General features: G+C 49.1%; 7 protein-coding genes across 7 annotated transcripts; 6 read left to right on the top strand and 1 right to left on the bottom strand.

Annotated features, from left to right (window-relative positions):
- Positions 1 to 111: 111 nt before the first annotated feature.
- FIBRA_04160 (uncharacterized protein) lies at positions 112 to 1,119 on the top strand (the record flags this gene model as incomplete). The annotated part of the gene is made up of 4 exons (XM_012325976.1): positions 112 to 821; positions 869 to 929; positions 987 to 1,054; positions 1,104 to 1,119. The coding sequence occupies 4 exons, from the start codon at positions 112 to 114 to the stop codon at positions 1,117 to 1,119; spliced, it is 855 nt and encodes a 284-aa protein (XP_012181366.1).
- A 598-nt stretch (positions 1,120 to 1,717) lies between these two features.
- Positions 1,718 to 7,831, top strand: FIBRA_04159 (uncharacterized protein; the record flags this gene model as incomplete). Its single annotated transcript, XM_012325975.1, has 18 exons — positions 1,718 to 1,768; positions 1,824 to 2,062; positions 2,112 to 2,752; positions 2,807 to 3,447; positions 4,391 to 4,454; positions 4,516 to 4,595; positions 4,652 to 4,783; positions 4,839 to 5,068; positions 5,556 to 5,658; positions 5,711 to 5,805; positions 5,857 to 5,941; positions 5,995 to 6,160; positions 6,212 to 6,313; positions 6,366 to 6,467; positions 6,519 to 6,798; positions 6,850 to 6,921; positions 6,975 to 7,353; positions 7,409 to 7,831. 18 exons carry the CDS (start codon positions 1,718 to 1,720, stop codon positions 7,829 to 7,831), a joined length of 3,885 nt encoding a protein of 1,294 aa, XP_012181365.1.
- A 75-nt stretch (positions 7,832 to 7,906) lies between these two features.
- Positions 7,907 to 9,612, bottom strand: FIBRA_04158 (uncharacterized protein; the record flags this gene model as incomplete). The annotated part of the gene is made up of 6 exons (XM_012325974.1): positions 7,907 to 8,125; positions 8,180 to 8,589; positions 8,644 to 8,716; positions 8,775 to 8,924; positions 8,981 to 9,111; positions 9,168 to 9,612. The coding sequence occupies 6 exons, from the start codon at positions 9,610 to 9,612 to the stop codon at positions 7,907 to 7,909; spliced, it is 1,428 nt and encodes a 475-aa protein (XP_012181364.1).
- A 195-nt stretch (positions 9,613 to 9,807) lies between these two features.
- FIBRA_04157 (uncharacterized protein) lies at positions 9,808 to 11,137 on the top strand (the record flags this gene model as incomplete). The annotated part of the gene is made up of 5 exons (XM_012325973.1): positions 9,808 to 9,964; positions 10,017 to 10,183; positions 10,244 to 10,510; positions 10,572 to 10,651; positions 10,711 to 11,137. 5 exons carry the CDS (start codon positions 9,808 to 9,810, stop codon positions 11,135 to 11,137), a joined length of 1,098 nt encoding a protein of 365 aa, XP_012181363.1.
- A 256-nt stretch (positions 11,138 to 11,393) lies between these two features.
- On the top strand, positions 11,394 to 12,728 carry FIBRA_04156 (uncharacterized protein; the record flags this gene model as incomplete). Its single annotated transcript, XM_012325972.1, has 6 exons — positions 11,394 to 11,523; positions 11,588 to 11,886; positions 11,945 to 12,032; positions 12,096 to 12,150; positions 12,208 to 12,586; positions 12,645 to 12,728. The coding sequence occupies 6 exons, from the start codon at positions 11,394 to 11,396 to the stop codon at positions 12,726 to 12,728; spliced, it is 1,035 nt and encodes a 344-aa protein (XP_012181362.1).
- A 349-nt stretch (positions 12,729 to 13,077) lies between these two features.
- Positions 13,078 to 14,499, top strand: FIBRA_04155 (uncharacterized protein; the record flags this gene model as incomplete). The annotated part of the gene is made up of 6 exons (XM_012325971.1): positions 13,078 to 13,422; positions 13,482 to 13,541; positions 13,598 to 13,679; positions 13,758 to 13,918; positions 13,986 to 14,100; positions 14,216 to 14,499. The coding sequence occupies 6 exons, from the start codon at positions 13,078 to 13,080 to the stop codon at positions 14,497 to 14,499; spliced, it is 1,047 nt and encodes a 348-aa protein (XP_012181361.1).
- A 996-nt stretch (positions 14,500 to 15,495) lies between these two features.
- Positions 15,496 to 16,747, top strand: FIBRA_04154 (uncharacterized protein; the record flags this gene model as incomplete). Its single annotated transcript, XM_012325970.1, has 3 exons — positions 15,496 to 15,653; positions 15,791 to 16,591; positions 16,663 to 16,747. The coding sequence occupies 3 exons, from the start codon at positions 15,496 to 15,498 to the stop codon at positions 16,745 to 16,747; spliced, it is 1,044 nt and encodes a 347-aa protein (XP_012181360.1).
- Positions 16,748 to 16,755: the final 8 nt, after the last annotated feature.

The raw sequence follows: 16,755 nt of genomic DNA, 5'->3' as shown, positions 1-16,755 counted from the left end.
GATATGAGTGACGACCGGAAAAGTGAATGTTCCCACGGGCTCGTCTCCGGCGCGTCTGACCCTGTCTAGGCTCGGGCGCTACCTACGCTTGAGGATTTACCGTCCACTATCATGAGCGAGGACAAAGCTCGCTCAACAAAGCTCAAATTCAAGGGAGAGAAGGCTAAGAAGAAGCGCCAGCGGGAAGATGGCGATGATGGGTCTAGTACTCGTCGTCGTCGCCGCAAAGAGGATGATGATAACCCGGATACTTGGGTGCTACCAGAGACTGCCCTCGAAATCCGAGGACCGACTTTCATCATGCATCCTTCTGATCCATCTCCAATTTGCATAACATTTGACTCGACCCGAGGCCGTATAATCCTTCACACTCTCGACAAGGACAAGACTGAAGGACAGACCTCGCTGAACCTTCTCGAGCGTACGCCAACGGAAGTCTCACAGGTGTGGGTTACTACTCGTGTGGCCGGATCACCTACAATAAACTTGCGTACAGGAACCGGCGAGGGGAAGTTTCTGTCGTGCGACAAGCACGGGCTGGTATCTGCGGATCGTGAGGCTCGTGGGCCACAGGAGGAATGGACGCCCATAGTCTTCCCTGATGGCATGGTTGCGCTCCAGAATGTCTATGAGAAATATCTAAGCATAGATGAAGTGGCAGGCGGGTCATTTTCTTTGCGTGGAGATAGTGAAGAAGTGGGTTTTGCGGAGCGGTTTTGGGTCAAGATTCAGAGCAAGTACAAGAAGGAGGCCTACGAAGAGGAAAAGAAGAAGAAGGAAGGTGTTACGGAAGACGGGAAGGCAAATGAGGCCGGTACAAAGTGAGTAAGCCCTACCTTCACAGCACTATATGTAACCGCCATTCTAGCAAAATTTACCAAGCGTGGGGGGCTGGTAGGTCTGTTGTGTCTGTGGAAGACAAGAAAGAGGTGTGGCAATTGTGTTCTGAGTGTCGTCGGGTACTTTCTTTTCTGATACTTTACCAGTTGAAGCGAGCTCGTAAGGAAGGACGATTGGCTGAAGCATTGTTGGACCGGCGTTCCAAACTCAAAAGGTATGTTTTCTTGGCGACATTCACAGACATAGTGTCTCATTCTCTCAAGCGACCGATTTTGTTAGAATTCAAATAGGCTTTCCGTGTACTCAGATTATCATGCACTATACTGTTCAAATACGCGCTGATGTCCTTCCGCCAGCCCTATCCGAATAGTGACCGATGCATTGTATACTATTACAGAAAGTTGCAGAAGTGTTGCTTTCGACGCCAATTAGCCGATGATTGAATGCTATAAGGTCTTATGTCCGATGGTTTATATGGTTTTCATTCTCCACAGCAATGCTAGTAAACAACCTGCGTCTATGTGAAACAACAAAACTTCATTGGTAGGTGGACTGAACGAGGTTCACGGTCAGTAAATCCAGGCGCGCGATGTCTCATACACTGAAGTTAATACATACCGGTTCATTGTGATTTGAAGTTAAGGGATGCTTATGCGCGCGCGTACATTACGTGCTCGTGACCGAAACTTATCCGCGACGCGGGGCGCGTCTTCGCGCGACGGTCTTCATTGTACTGTGTTGCTTCAGTCCACCATCTGCGGTGGCGATCTAGATGGTGCACAAACACTTAACTGTGGTAGAAGCGTATAATGCCCTTGGAGTGGAGCAGGTTTGTGTGTCTTTGTAACCAGTATATTGAGACTCATGGAAACGGGCCATGAATGCGAAGGGTGCTTCGTTGGAAATCGTCAAGAATGCCTACAAGCAGGTTGGTGAAAATTTAAGATTCATTACCCCTCGTATCGGCTCATCGCTGCATATAGCTAGCCCTCAAAACACATCCAGATAAAAATCCGGGAAATGAGGACGCCACCGCCCAATTTCAGCGCTTGAGCGAGGCATACAATGTTCTCGTCAAGCATCTAGATAGCTCGTCGGCACCCTTCCGAGGCCGTGGATATACACACTCATCCGACTCTTATGACGAGTATGGTGACTACGACGATTTTGAAGATGAGTATGATGACTACGAATCTGAATCCGAAGACATCCACTTTTACATGTAAGTGCATCAACGTATCACTATCCTTCTGAGCTACAGCGCAAAACAGGTGGTTATTTGAGCGGTTGATGAGAGGGAATACGAGTCGGTATTCTCATACACGTAGGGGCTCAGCGTTTCGCATTTGCCTCTGGCTGATCTTCGAGGCAGAGTATCGCCGTCGTCGACCATCGTTCCACGAAACTCCAGAAGAACATCAAGCCCGCGTACGTCGAATGTGTGAGGAGCAAGAACAGGCGGAGAGTCGCCGTATACGCGAGGAACAGTTGCGTAAAGTGACAGCCGAAGAGGAACGCGAAAGAGGCGTGTTGCATTGCTTTGTAACGATGATGTGTATTGACATCATTTCACACTTAGAACGGAAGGAAGCAGAATTACGACAGAAGACAAAGGCAATGAACAAGAAAGCACAGGCCATTGCGGCTCAGAAATCGGCGGAACAAAAGGCACGCGCTCAGCATCAACATCTTCAAATGTTGCGTTCTGAGGTGTTTGACGCTGCCCGGCGAGGGGATGTTGAGAAGGTAAAGAAAGGTATATGGGAGGATAATGTCGATGCAGCGGGTGGCGAGATTAGGAAGGGGTCTGAGGCGTTCATTGTCCGATCATTACAAGATGAACAAGAGACATTACTACACATCGCGGCCAAGAACGGGGATTTATGTTTGGTCGAGTGGCTAGACTCACATAGTAGATTGATCTGTTCAGTTTCATATACCAGGTCTGACTGATTCTGACTTCTAGGTGCCGAACCCGACGAACGAGATTCCAATGGCTTCACTGCCTTTCATGTCGCCTTGATGCATGGACATATCCTCATTATGCGCCACTTTTTGTCAACATATCCTCCCGAGGATAGTGACAATGAGAAGGTATATAGCCGTCCGCCAACGAAGTCACTGCTACGTCTTGCGTTGGACTCCCACAAACTGGAAGCACTCTGGATGGTTCTGTATAAACAGCTCGCAAGTAGCGAGGAGATAATCGATGAGTGGGTATATGTGAATTCCGGAGATGGAAGAGCAGCAATTTTGGGAGATGTCAACAGGGAATGCGAAAATGAAGGGAAGTTGGAGGAGATTCAAGATCTTTTTATGAAGCATTGCGGGCTCAAGCTTCCTGAAGTCAACCCTGCATCTGCAGACAGGTTACCAGATAACAATTCCCCCCACCAAACCTCATCCGCGCGTGATTCTTCTGGTTTGCAGACACCGTTATCCAGTGATCATAGTCATACCGACGACATTTTGAAGGGGACACTTGATTCTCGCCGCGGTATTCCTCGCCAGAGGCGACCATATAAGAAAGCTCAACAGCCACGCGATACTGGTCTCTCCTCAGCTCATGGACCAGCTACTCCAAATCAACCGCGTTATCAACCACACGTTGGTAGTTCTGATGCCCATTTTCGCGGGCGTGGCCGAAGCCGAGGGAGAGCTCGTGGCCGGGGGAGAGGTCATGACGTCACTTGAAATCTTGACTTCAGCAATATTTTGACGAGTCTCTTTCACCAATTCAGGTCACCCTTCCTCATAGAATATAATTTTTGCAGCAGAATTGATGGCGTCTACTATAGATAGTACTTCTTGATAGCTTCGTCTTAGCAGCAGAGCATATAGTATTACTTTGTTCTTGGCACCTTAAAATCACGTTCTTACATCTCTCATTACGTAATTAAATATTGTAGCCGGTTACAGTACCGTAATTCCAACTTGACGAGCTACAACCAAGCACGACACTCTAGTCCTGAACTTACACGTCGCATCTAGCTTGTTGAGTTGGCGTGCTTCTATAACAATGGGTCGTCTCGCTGAAATGCAGAGGAAGCTTTTGGAGGTATTTCGTCAACATTAGACTGCTGGAACTACGACTAAACGCTTTTAGCAAATGATGGGGCCGGAGGCCATGGGTGTTGCCAACGCCAATTTAACGTGGTCCGATGAAAAGGTCTGTAGAAACTTCTTGTGCGGTACATGCCCTCACACGCTCTTCACCAATACCGTGAGTCTCCTGCTCTCTTTGCGCTAATTGAGCCGCGTCATTACGCTTGGAACCAGAAAATGGACTTGGGCGCTTGCCCCAAATCACACACAGAGCGATTAAAGACAGAATACCTGCAAGCCAAGGAGGCTAATCCAAATGACCCAATATTTGCTCGATTTCAGACGGAATATGAGTCTAATATTTTCGCATTCGTCGATGAATGCGACAGGAGGATCAGGGCTGCGCATAGGAGGTTGGAAAAGACCCCGGAGGAAAATGCAAAGACGACAAACTTGGCGCGTCTACCTTTTTTTAGCATGTTCGCTGGAGCTAAACTTAATGTAGATGAGGGAAATTGCTGAGATTGAGCTGGCAATTCAGGGTGGGACGGAAAAAATCGAGACCTTGGGTCAGTCTACGTTTTCATCAGCCTTTGTCTTTTGGGCCCATTATTTAACCTTCATTCAAAGGTGAACAAGGAAAGGTAGATGAATCGATGCGCGAGATGGCCGCTATAGAGGCTCTCAAGAGCGAGAAGGCGGATAAGGAGGTATGTCACGCTCTGAATGCCAGTGATTGTATCTTGATATTTTGCGCCTTTGCCAGCGTGAATTGCAACAATTAACCGATACGTCTGGCGCATCTGGGCACCAAAAATTGCGGGTTTGTGACGTATGTGGTGCATACCTGTCCGTTCTGGATTCAGATCGTCGTCTCGCAGATCACTTCGGTGGCAAGGTTAGTCACAACGGTCATGAGATTGAACATACTATGGTTAACTTATTCACCACAGATGCATTTAGGATATCACGAGCTGCGCAAAATGTTGATCAAGTTCAAGGAAGAGCGAGAGAAGCGCAAAATGGCTCCTCCTGCAACCATTCCCTCCACAGGGTCCGCGACCAATGGTGGTGTCCCGCCGGCTGCCGGTGGGGTGCCTCCTCGCGACTTCCGATCGACACGAGATGATTACCGCGACCGCGAGCGTGATAGAGGATATGATAGACATCCGTCTCGCTATGAGTAAGTTCTGTGCTCATCTCTCGGATACGAAAGACTGAATCTTCAACAGCGAGAGACGACGAGAGCGCTCGCGTTCACCTGGGCGACGGAGATATTAAGGATTATTTTTATGATTGGTCCTTATTGTTGTGTCTTATGTCGACTAGTTCTTTGTACCAGATAATTTGCTGTCCAATTTTATCCCTCGCCGTTTCACTGCCGACTTACTTATGACCAGCGTGTCATGTGACTTAAGACGTTCTGACGCTGACAGTGACTATCAACTCTTTACTGCAGGCGTGTGTCCCTTTTGGTTCGTTCAATGCCTGTGGTTCGACTGCCGGCGAGATTGCGCGAGTACTTCAAGACCAATCCAAATCGGAATGCTAGCAGAATACGCAGACGAAGGAAGTTTGTCGGATTGTTTTGGAGTTGTGTGCCGCATCTTATGTCGGAGCCTTTCTCAGCTCTCGTGAGGAATGGTCGTTTTGACTGAAACCTTCCATAGATCCGTATTTCTTGTAATCGGGTATCTATGGATTCTTGCCATCCCTGCACCCCAATTTGGTCAGAGGACGTACATTGACGAGAATGCCCTGCAGCCTGGGCAGGTAGGCACACAGTGACAATTCACATACTAACCTTGACGAGTTCGGTACGCAGGTAAACACCTTCTGGGACTGGGAGGATGTCCATCGTGCCGATCAGTATCTTTCTACATTAGACTACCTGTGTAGTCGTGAAGCCACAAGTGACGAGTGAGGCCATTTCTAGTTTGCTATTTCTTAATGTATTCAATTTGAACACAGGATATCTGAATATTTGATTTCCGAATTCGAGAAAATTGGACTACCTGCATCAAAGCAACGTTTCTCCTTTACAACAACCTTTGGGGTAATTCTTTACCTGTTTGACCATTGGTGGAGATTGACAGATCATTTTATCAGAGTTTGAATGGCACGAATTCATATGCTATTCTGTCTTCTCCTCGCGCCTCGGGTTCAGAGGCTATGATCATTAGTGCTTCATGGTTGAGCAGGATTGGTGAAGGAGATGGAACACGCAATCTTCGTGGTATTTCTACCGTAATGGCATTAGCTGCTTTTCTGAAAAGTACGTACTCATGAATGAATATACGTTCACTATGATACTCAGTATAATCAGATCATTCGCTGTGGGCAAAGGATCTGATATTTGTCATCAGCGATGGCTACTTGGAAGGCATGCAGGCTTGGACCGCAGCATATCATGGTAATCGTCAATCGAGTAAGTACATTGATTGTATAACCCGTTTGCAGACTATAGATAATGCTTCCAGATCTCTGGACAGAACCGTTGGATTTATACTCAGGTGTCATTTGGACGGCGTTGAGTATTGACTACCCGGGGCACTCGTTTTCGCATCTTGGCGTATTTTATGGTGAGTTTGTTCCGGCAGGTGATAGTTGCTGTCCTAATACCTCACCGTTAGAAGGTCTCAATGGTCGTCTACCAAATCAGGACCTCATCAATTCGTTCCAACTGATCTCGAAGTACACTGGTGGCGTGCCGGTGGTCGTTCATGATCAGCTGGATCCTCACGAGTTCCCATCTCGTCGATACGAGCTGAATGGTCTTCTATCCTGGCTTTTCGATTTTATCAAGAATCACAAACATCTCAGCGAATACGTTTACCGAGCCAGAAATGTTCTGCGACATGTTGGATATCAGGCTCGAGGTAGAGCAAGCGGTACACATGGATTGATGCATCAGTATGTCTCTATAACTGTATCACGGGGCAATTTCTACATTTCGCTGTGTAGGTATCGGATTGACGCAATCACCGTTTTCGCTGTTCCAGCCCCAGGTCCCCATGGGTTCCATGCTATAGGGCGGTCAGTAGCTCTTGAACATGTAATGAGCGGCTATTGAGTTTTGTTATTTGCAGCATCATCGAGTCAACGTTGAGAACGACAAATAACTTGCTGGAACGTCTTCACGCGTCTTTCTTCTTCTACTTACTAGTCGGCAGTGCGACTTTCCTCAAGATTGGTGCATACTTACCCAGCGCTATCAGTATCAGTACCGCGATGTTGATTGCGGGATTGAGGGAATGGGTCAATAGTGGCTGGCTACTGACTTCATCAGTCCTTGAGCACAAACCAGACAAATTGCATATTAGCCTTAACGCCACTCATGATGGAAGACAGTGGATCCGGAGAGAGAGACTGGTGCTCCCGGTTGTTGCTATAATGGTTACATCTCATTTGTTCGGCGCTATGCTGTTCTTTTTGGTTACAAGATTATGGTTTATTGCTAGTCCAGCAGTGAGTAACGATGCATCCCGAGCCTTTTACTAGCTGACATTCGAATAAATCCCAGGTATCCAGATGGCTTCTGTTTGCGGTCGTCTGTGCACTTCCTGTCCGCCCTATCAGATGCCTTCTAACAGCACCGGACCTCCCCCATATGTTGAAATTCTTCAATCTGTGTCTGGCATCAGCAGTTATCTCCGTAATCTCACTGCTCAACTTCTCTCTTGCCGCGGTCCTCGCCGTCATATTAGGACTACCGCTTTGTCTATCATCTCCCAGCACAAATATCAAGACTGGCCTTCTAAAGTTCGCTGTATATATCCTCCTGGGATTCGGATGGCTCATCAGAGATCAGACAGAACTACACAATGCTGTAGTGGATTGGGAAGTCCTCGAAGTATGGTTTGCCCCGTTCTTTTGCATAGTTTATGCGCCTTTGTTATTTCAGGCAGCGATCGTCTGCCTGCTACCCCTTAGCAATTCAGTGTGAGTCTTGCGGCGCGTATATGGGACGTTAAGTGGCCAGGAGGCAGGTCACCCAATAGCAGACATACGGGCCACCGCATTAATCGATATCCATCGAGGTACCGGGGTTGTCACCGAACAAATCATCATTGTCTTCCAACCCGTCGTCGCCATCCGCTCCATTCCCACCTTCGGTATCTGCGTCCTCGGTCACGATGCCTTCCTTCTTCCTGCGCTGCAGTTCTTTCAACTCGTCCCTTTGAGCAAGTTTCATATCTAAATCAGCCTGTAATTTCTTCAGGGCATCCTCGAAACGCCGCTGTAAAATGACGTAAAGAGATAACACAAATACACTAGTTGATCGAAAGCAAACCTTAATGAGTGGATTAGCAGAGCTTGCGATTTCATTTCCTTTCTTCGCAACCGCTGCTTCCAAATCCCTTATCTCTTCATTCAGCAATTTGCGGGCTTGAACAGTCTCATCATCTTCGTCGTCGTCGTCGTCTTCTTCACTTTCGTCTTCCTCTTCATCGTCGTCCTCATCATCGCCTTCTGCCTCCTCATCTCCGAGTGCCAGGTCCAATTCAGCAGCCAATTCCTCATCAATATCATCTTCACCTTCCCCTTCTTCATTACCCTCTTCATCCTCTGCATCAATGTGATCTGGACCAGGGGTGGGAGCATCTCCTGCATCTGATCCAATAAAGGGAGTGGGTGCATCAAGAACCTCCTTCTCGACGAACTCTGAGTCTGACAAGTCTGGGTTCACATTTTCTAAAACATCTTTACAACAAGATGAACCGTGACAAGAAGTCTATTTGTCACAAATGTACTTACCATATTGCACCTCCGCTGCTAGAGAATCCTCTTCGATAAGTCGCTCGACTTCCTGCTCCACAGTTTCTATTGTCTATGTAATATATGCGAGTCAAATCAATTTGCCGTTGATCAATAACGAGCCTACATACTCGTCGGTTCACTCTTTTACGGAAACGACGTTTGCGGACGTGGCGAAGCGGTGGTGTAATCCCATGAGGCCAGATGAACTCATCGACATTGAAATTCCTATGGTTTGTCAAGGCATCTTCGTTCTCGACAGAATTGTCGACTACTAGCATCTATATTACCTAATGGTGAGGAAATAATTTGAAGCAGGTAGGTCAGATCATGTGACCTGGCATATGTCTGCAACTTTGAACATTTGCTTATTGTCCAAAGTCTTCTGAGACTCGATCACACACGGGAGGTCGACCAGTTTCGATGAGTAAGTATTGTTACCAATATGGAAGACAGCCCTCCGGGAATCTGAGGACGAACGCTGTTTTCTGACGCCATATGGCAAACACTAACAGCAAACTCACCCTTGAACTTAAACCAGACGTCATTACTCACTTCCCGCGCAGCAACCATCTTTCTGAGCTTCTCGCAGTCTTCACCAGGAGGTAGTCTTAGAATGAACTGCTCTTCAAACACCAAATCCTCGTCGTCGGAATCTAATTCTCTGTCAAACGGACCAAGAAAGGAGATTCCAGGGGCTTGAGCGGCTGCCTTCTCGCTCAACTTGAGCTTGAGTTTCGGCTGGGGTTTGTTTCGCATAGTTGCAGAGCGAGTAGCACGAGTCTCCATATAGTCAAAGCTAGTTCCATACGTGGGAGGAGAGTTCTTGCGTGAGGCAGCACGAGTCATCGTGCGCGTTGCCGCGCGGGTTGGACGATAGTCGAAGTCAGCGTCTCTTGCGCCATTAGACGTGGATGGACCTGCTGACTGCTCCTCGACGTCATCCACGACAATGAGATCGTCTTCCATTCGTTATGTTCTAAGTCGGTAGGCAATCGAGAAGTGAGTGCAGAATCTCAAGCAGAGCGAAGGTCGACGAGCGCACGGTCACTCAAGCCACCGGCTCAATGCGATCGAGATTACACACGATGTCACAGCATCACGCGAGCGTTTGCGCATGTGACGTCGTGTGTCACCTCTCGACAGTGACTGCAATCATCAATGATGTTGAGCGAAACGATCGTGCTAAGCATTTGGCCTCCCTCGGCTTCAGCTCTTTCTGTTGAGCCAGCATGTGTTGCTGCCCTATTCCACCTTCAGCTTGCTATTCCCGGAAGATTCTCCGTTGCATACACTGCAAATCCCGACCAGGCTCCGAGCGGTTAGTGCGACGAGTACCGGTTTCTCCCTCCCTGACTGACGGAGGACGTTAGGTCAACTGCCTTATCTAACGCACGGTCTACATAATGTATCGTCACTGACTTCTATTGTTCACTACGTCAAAAATTTGCCTGGTGCGCTCGACGTAGACGGCTCATTTCAAAAGGCGCAGTCTGCAGCGAGGATCGCTCACGTACAGACAACCTATGGTGATTTATTGGTGAGAGAAGTTATCGTGTGTATACTCAGACCAGCTGGGAACTTACTGAATAATTCCAAGACTGCCATGTTGTATTCCATTGATACAAACTGGTGGAATGTGACGCGGCCTGCGATCGTATCTGCTCTTCCGGTGCCGCAGTGTTACTATGTCCCAGAAAGACTTCGTAATTCTTACAGACCGAGACTAGAAGCTGCTGAAATGTGGAACATATCAAGCGTCGACCAAGACGATAAGGAAAATGTGATGTCCGCATTTCGAAAAGACAAAAGAAAAAACAAGCAGGCGGAAACTCAGAGGTTCAAAACTGTATTTGCAAGAGATAAAGTTTGTACTGTCTTCTGGCTCTTTGATTTGATTCTAACGTTCACCGCTGTGTAACATTTAGGCCGCTCAACAAGCCCGGGAATTTTTATCTATATATGAAAGGTTTCTTGGCGAGGACCGGTTTTTTTACAGCAGCGAACGGTAAATGATCGAATTTGGATGCGGTGGCGTTCTCATAAACTGATACTGTACCGGAGTAGGCCTACATCGTTGGATATCATATTTGCTGCACATACGCATATACTCGCGCAATTGCCATTTACCGACAATCTACTTCAATCAGTACTTGTTCATTCGTTTCCAACAATATTGGCGCATGCGCGTGCCGTCCAATCTGCCATTTTAGAAAATGCTGTCCCTCCCATCGCTCGGTCGAATCCATCATCTTCTATTATGTTTCTGATTCCCCTCCGCATATCTTCTCTCCTACGCAAACCCAGAGTAGCGCACAGTGTCGAGGATGGCCGTTATACGGTAGCTCGTTGGGGTTGGATTTCCCTTGCGATTACAGGTGTTGCATTATATTTCCGTCTGTATAGGCGTGAGATTCGAGAAGCAGAGTACGAGGAAGACGTGCTTGTGGCGCACGAGGAGATGCTGGAAGAAGAGGATTATGAGGACGAGTAAAGATGTGACGATGGCTGTCTGTCAGGCTAATTGCAGCGATATTTTGGATAGTCTGCGACTGGAGAGTGGTGTTGCCTCGGGTCGCGAATCGATAAGCGCTCGCGTTCAGGATTCGGCCGCACATGATTCGGAGCACGGTGACGATTTGAGCTGCTCCAGAATCCGGGGAGCATTGCGCGTACCATCTTATCTAACAACTATCATCCACTGCAGACCACAGTCTGTTTCTTACTCAGTTGAGGCATACTTGTTTCTGATGGCTCCCATACGTCTTCGACATCCCAAAGGCGTGTCCACCCTTCAAGTCGATCTTGATGGCTCGACTGTTCTAGATCTGCAACAGCAAATTTTCTGTGTCACGGAGATCTCACCGTCTCAACAAGACTGTGCGCCTTCCTAACTTTGTACTAATGAAATTGCTGTCTTATTGATGTTGGTCACATTACACAGTGAAAGCCGGTTATCCACCTCAGCCTCTTACACTCATACCCGAGCTCCCAGTCTCCAGCCTGGGCCTAAAGCAAGGAGATCAGCTTATCTTGACTCAACGGCCCTCCGGTTCTTCTGTACAATCGCCATTCAGATCCAATGCGGCTTCTGCATTACCTTTGGGTGGTCCAGCATCCGCCATGACCAGTTTGGCAGCATCGCAGATTCCTGACCGGGGTCCAGTAGCTCTAACTGTGGGCACGGGAAATGATGCCGGCCCACATTCCGTGCCTATGGAAGGCGGTTATTTGGTCCACCGTGTACGTGGGATTACTCTTTATTCACATGGGACAATTAAATCTGCATGAATCACGTCAGATTGTCCCAGATGACAACTCGTGTCTTTTCTCCTCCGTCGCCCTCGTTTTCGAGCAAGATATTTCGAAGGCGTCTAAAATTCGAGAGAGTGTGTGTGGTGTCGTATTCTGCGGAAATTCCCTATGCTGAGAAATCGGTATCCAATGAATAGTTGTTGCAGATGCGATCCGCAAAGATCTTGAAACTTGGAACGAGGCTATTCTAGGGTACGGAATATCACTTTGTACTTGTCTGAGGAGCTGATTTATGTGAAATACATTCAGTCGTCCTCGGGAGGACTACATTGCAACCATACTCAAGCCCTCTTCATGGGGAGGCGCAATCGAGCTGACCATTCTAGCGGCTCACTACTCCACTGAAATCGCTTCGATTGATGTCGAAACTGGACGCATTGATCAATTCACGCCGTCCTCCGGAAGTAACTCCGGCAATCGCTGTGTCCTCATTTATTCCGGAATCCACTATGACGCTGCCAGCATTGCGCCTACGGCAGATGCGCCGCCTGATTTCCACCAGACAATTGCACCAATAGTGGCTCCGGGCGACAGTGACCCGCTGTTAGTCGCCGCAAAGAAGCTCGCGGACATATTGAGAGCAAAGAGAGCTTATACAAATACAGCGACATTCGACTTGAGATGTCAAGTATGTTATTTACATATTTACGCATGAACACTGCAACTCATATTGGAGTGCAATACAGATATGTCGAAAGGGTCTGAAAGGCGAGAAAGAGGCACGGGCACACGCATCGGAAACAGGTCATGTCCAGTTTGGGGAGTTCTGAGTGAAGTGCGCGATGGTTTATACTCAGAGACGTGTGATTGTACATTTGCATACGGTTGTGGGTTGGACGAGCATTTCAGCGGCCGGTGTGCGCAGCTGACACAGAATGCAACCTGGAGACCAATGTTGAGGCTTACGGTGAGGTACCCGGTTACACGGGCCGTGCATCAACATGATCTTGACGCGTCTGTGGCGCGAAATATACATATAGCTTGCGTATGCGGTTGCCTTCTGCCACTGCCCTCCGCAGTGTACAGCTGTCTCTCCTGAGCGTTGCGCTCAGTTCTGCCCAGCGTAGCTTCCCTCTAAATTACTATCAGTCAAGGTGGTATCAGGAGCATCTTTCAAAGATGCCACTCAAGTGTTCTACGTCTGGCTCAGCGCGTACCGCCACCAAGCGCAGCCGCGAGTCTCCTGACGTGGACTCGGATTCCGAATCAAGGCCAAGCTCTCCAGAAATAAAAGTGGAGGCGCGACCGCGCGCGAAGAAGGCGAAGGTGCAGGCGAAGAATTCGGTGGAGAAAACAAAACATGACGCGTCAGAGCCTGCTGCGCCAAGTACCAGCGTGTTTGCGCCGAATGGCCAGCCGACGAATAAGGTGATACCGGTGCAGGTGTCGTTCCCCGAACGTACGCCTGGCACACTTCGCATTGCGACGTGGAATATATGCGGTCTTGCGGCGGCCCAGAAGAAGGTTCGTCTCCGCATCATAATCTTAGTCAATCATGACTATGTTTGCTCATAGCGCTTTAGGGATTCAAGTATTACCTAGAGGCTGAAGATCCAGATATTTTAGTACTCACAGAGACCAAGGTGCGTTTTTTTGTATACGTCTTGATAGAATGACGAATAGGATGTCTTTCGTCAAGGTCAACAACGAACCTGCTGATCCGACTCTTTCAAGCCGTTTTCCGCACCGGTATTGGTCTATATCGACAAAGAAGTCGTACGGTGAGTTGCGCGTTAGACATGTTGTGCTCACTATGCGCTCACAATTGATATGCACGCGTGCATATATTACATGAGTAGCGGGAACGGCTGTTCTCTCCAAAATCAAGCCAATTTCTGTGACCACAGATCTGCCCGGCCACCCAGATCCCGACTCAGTTAAAGGGCGAATTCTCACACTTGAATTCGAGCATTGTTATCTTATCGGCACATACGTTGTTAATGCAGGACAGGGCCTGAAGGTGTGTTCCACCATTCATATATTGACGATGCGTGTCAAGCGAATTGGGAATCCATAACGCTGTGCAGACACTAGAAGCCAAGAAAGAGTGGAATGTGCACTTCACGAAGTACATTCGTGCTCTGGACAGGAAAAAGCCGGTCATATGGACCGGAGACCTGAACGTCGCGCCTACGGGAAAAGGTTAGTCCAGTAGGCTCTGCAAGATTAGGATATCATGTCATCTGCTTGGCGTGCTGCGCAGCCTGAGCTTCTTGATCTATATATTACTCATTTGTGATTTATTTACCAATTATAGACTTGACAAACGCAAAGAACAACTGGAACAAAACAGCGGGGTACACCGAGGCGGAGACGGGTGCTTTTTCCCGGATCCTGGATCCCTCGGCCCCCGTGTCGAAAGATGTGGGGAAGAGCAAAGAAAGTTCCCCTGCTGGGACGTTCGTCGACATATGGCGAAAGATGCATCCAGAGGACCGTCATTACACTTACTTTTCGTATCGATTCAACTGCAGGATGAAAGGCATTGGTTGGCGACTAGACATGTGTACGTATGCTCAGTACTGCGACCTTATCGACTGAGGCTGACGTTGTTGTGCTCCTCATCCTATGGTGCCGATGCATGCAGTCGTGGTAAGCGAGCGGTTGGTGGAGCGAGCGAAGATGTGCGAAATCAGAAGCGAAATCTACGGTGCGTCCGACCACTGTCCAGTGACGTTGGAGATCGAGGGCGAAATTTAGTTGTATGATCATCGAGAGACTGCTCTGAATTTAGGATGCTGCATCATACATGTTGTCAATGCGGCGCAACCTCGGCGCGTGTGAGTGCGTGTCTCAATCAGTCCTCGAGGTAAGTACCCGGATCATGGAAGGTGGATGTTCGGAGGACCGGGGACGGAGGATGAAGAATGAAACTTGATCAAGAGGGTGACTGCAGCAGCCCAGCGTGATGACGACAGAGCGTGATGCGCAGCAGACGGGGGAGGTCCGGGGGGTGTTTAGCAACGAGGGTATGTTCTGTATATTCAGCGGAGCTGCTGGGCCTGTGGAGTAGCTTGTAGAAGAGGGCACAGCCGGGCTGTCGCGTGTCCTGCCACTCCACTACCTCTACCGTATCGTCGCCAAGAGGTTGAAGCGCCTGATGGTTGTTCGTTGCCGCCGGCTGGTCGCTCGCTGTTCCCCACTGCGTCGCGAACGGACGGGAGCATGGCAGTGGGGGGACGGGGGGGGAGGCATCGTGGCGATCGCATTGGTGCGAGAGGCTCAGTGAGAGTGCCGACGACAAGGATTTATGAGTGAATGGAGGTGCTGGGCGTGAGTGAAGGCCAGAAATAGCCCGGGGACAAGAGATCGATGTCGCAGCGACGGGCGCCAGAGGCAGTCCTCCCGCGCTTTCCCACGGGTAAGGCCTGGCAGATCTGAAAAGCCTGCGGCCGATTCTGCAGCATTCCCTCCTCTTTGCTCGACCACAAGCTGCGGAGCAAGCCTGGTCTTTCTCTCTTTCCCCCCTTCCGTCTCCTTCATTTCGCGCACCAGCAACATACCCTCGCCCACACCTACATTTGCATAATCTGCCCCATGTCTCAGCACGTCGACTACGACGACCAGCACCATCCACTCCATGTGAGCCTGAGCTTGAAGGAGGTAGACGTCTTCCAGGACGAGGAGATTCCAACCCCGAACGACACCCAGAATGCGGCCCCTTATGTTTGTGGCATGCCGCTCAAATACGTCTCGTGAGTTCTTCTTACTACTACTCGCGCGCCAAGTGCACGCGGCTGCTCGTGACGATCTTACTGCCATTGTGGGCTCACACCCGCTTCCTTACCCTTCCATTCTCATGACGCTGACCATGTCTTTCGTCACTCTACAGATTGGTGACTCTGGCAGTCCAAAATGCGCTCTTGACCATCATAATGCATTACTCACGCGTATCGGCCGCGCCTTCCCACACCTATTCCGCTGCTGCCGCCGTACTTATGACCGAGCTCCTCAAGGGCTTCATTTCCCTCATCGTTGCATTCGCGCGTTTGGATGGTTCCAATCCGCCTAATGCATCCTCGTGGAACCCTCGTGTCCTCCTCTATCGTTTCAGACGGCTGGGGAAGGAGGTGTTCAGGCCTGATTGCTGGAAGTTGTCGATTCCTGCTATCTTATACGTCATTCAAAATAATCTACAATTCGTTGCTGTCTCCAACCTTGAGGCAGCTACTTTTCAGGTCAGTTACCAAATGAAGATTCTCACCACAGCCGCTTTCTCTGTCGTCCTCCTTCGGAGAAAACTCAACCCCACCAAGTGGCTTGCCTTGTTTTTCCTCGCTATCGGCGTTGGCATTGTCCAGATTCAGAGTGGATCATCCTCACCAGCTCGTGAAGCCCACGAGATGAACGCATTCAAGGGTTTCATGGCGGTTGTCGCCGCTTGTTTCACATCTGGTCTTGCCGGTGTGTATTTCGAGATGGTGCTCAAGAATTCACCGGCAGATCTTTGGGTGCGCAATGTGCAGCTTTCGCTGTTCTCCCTCCTTCCTGCCTTGCTCCCGATCCTTTTCTCGCAGTCGACATCTTCCCCTGGCGTGGTCAGCCTGCAATTATTTGCCAACTTTGGTGTATGGGCTTGGGCAACGGTCAGTATTCAGGTAGTCGGTGGTCTGTTGACGGCGCTCGTCATTAAGTACGCCGATAACATCCTCAAGGGATTTGCTACATCCCTCAGTATCGTCATATCCTTCCTCGCGTCAGTAGCGCTCTTCCACTTCCAGATGACTCTCACCTTCGTCCTGGGTTCTTCCGTTGTTCTCGTTGCCACTTGGATGTACAATCAACCTGATACTAGCA

The sequence above is a fragment of the Fibroporia radiculosa genome (assembly GCF_000313525.1).
Source record: "Fibroporia radiculosa TFFH 294 genomic supercontigs, scaffold2693, whole genome shotgun sequence".
NCBI lineage: Eukaryota > Fungi > Basidiomycota > Agaricomycetes > Polyporales > Fibroporiaceae > Fibroporia > Fibroporia radiculosa.
This window is presented reverse-complemented; position numbering and strand designations above follow the sequence as displayed.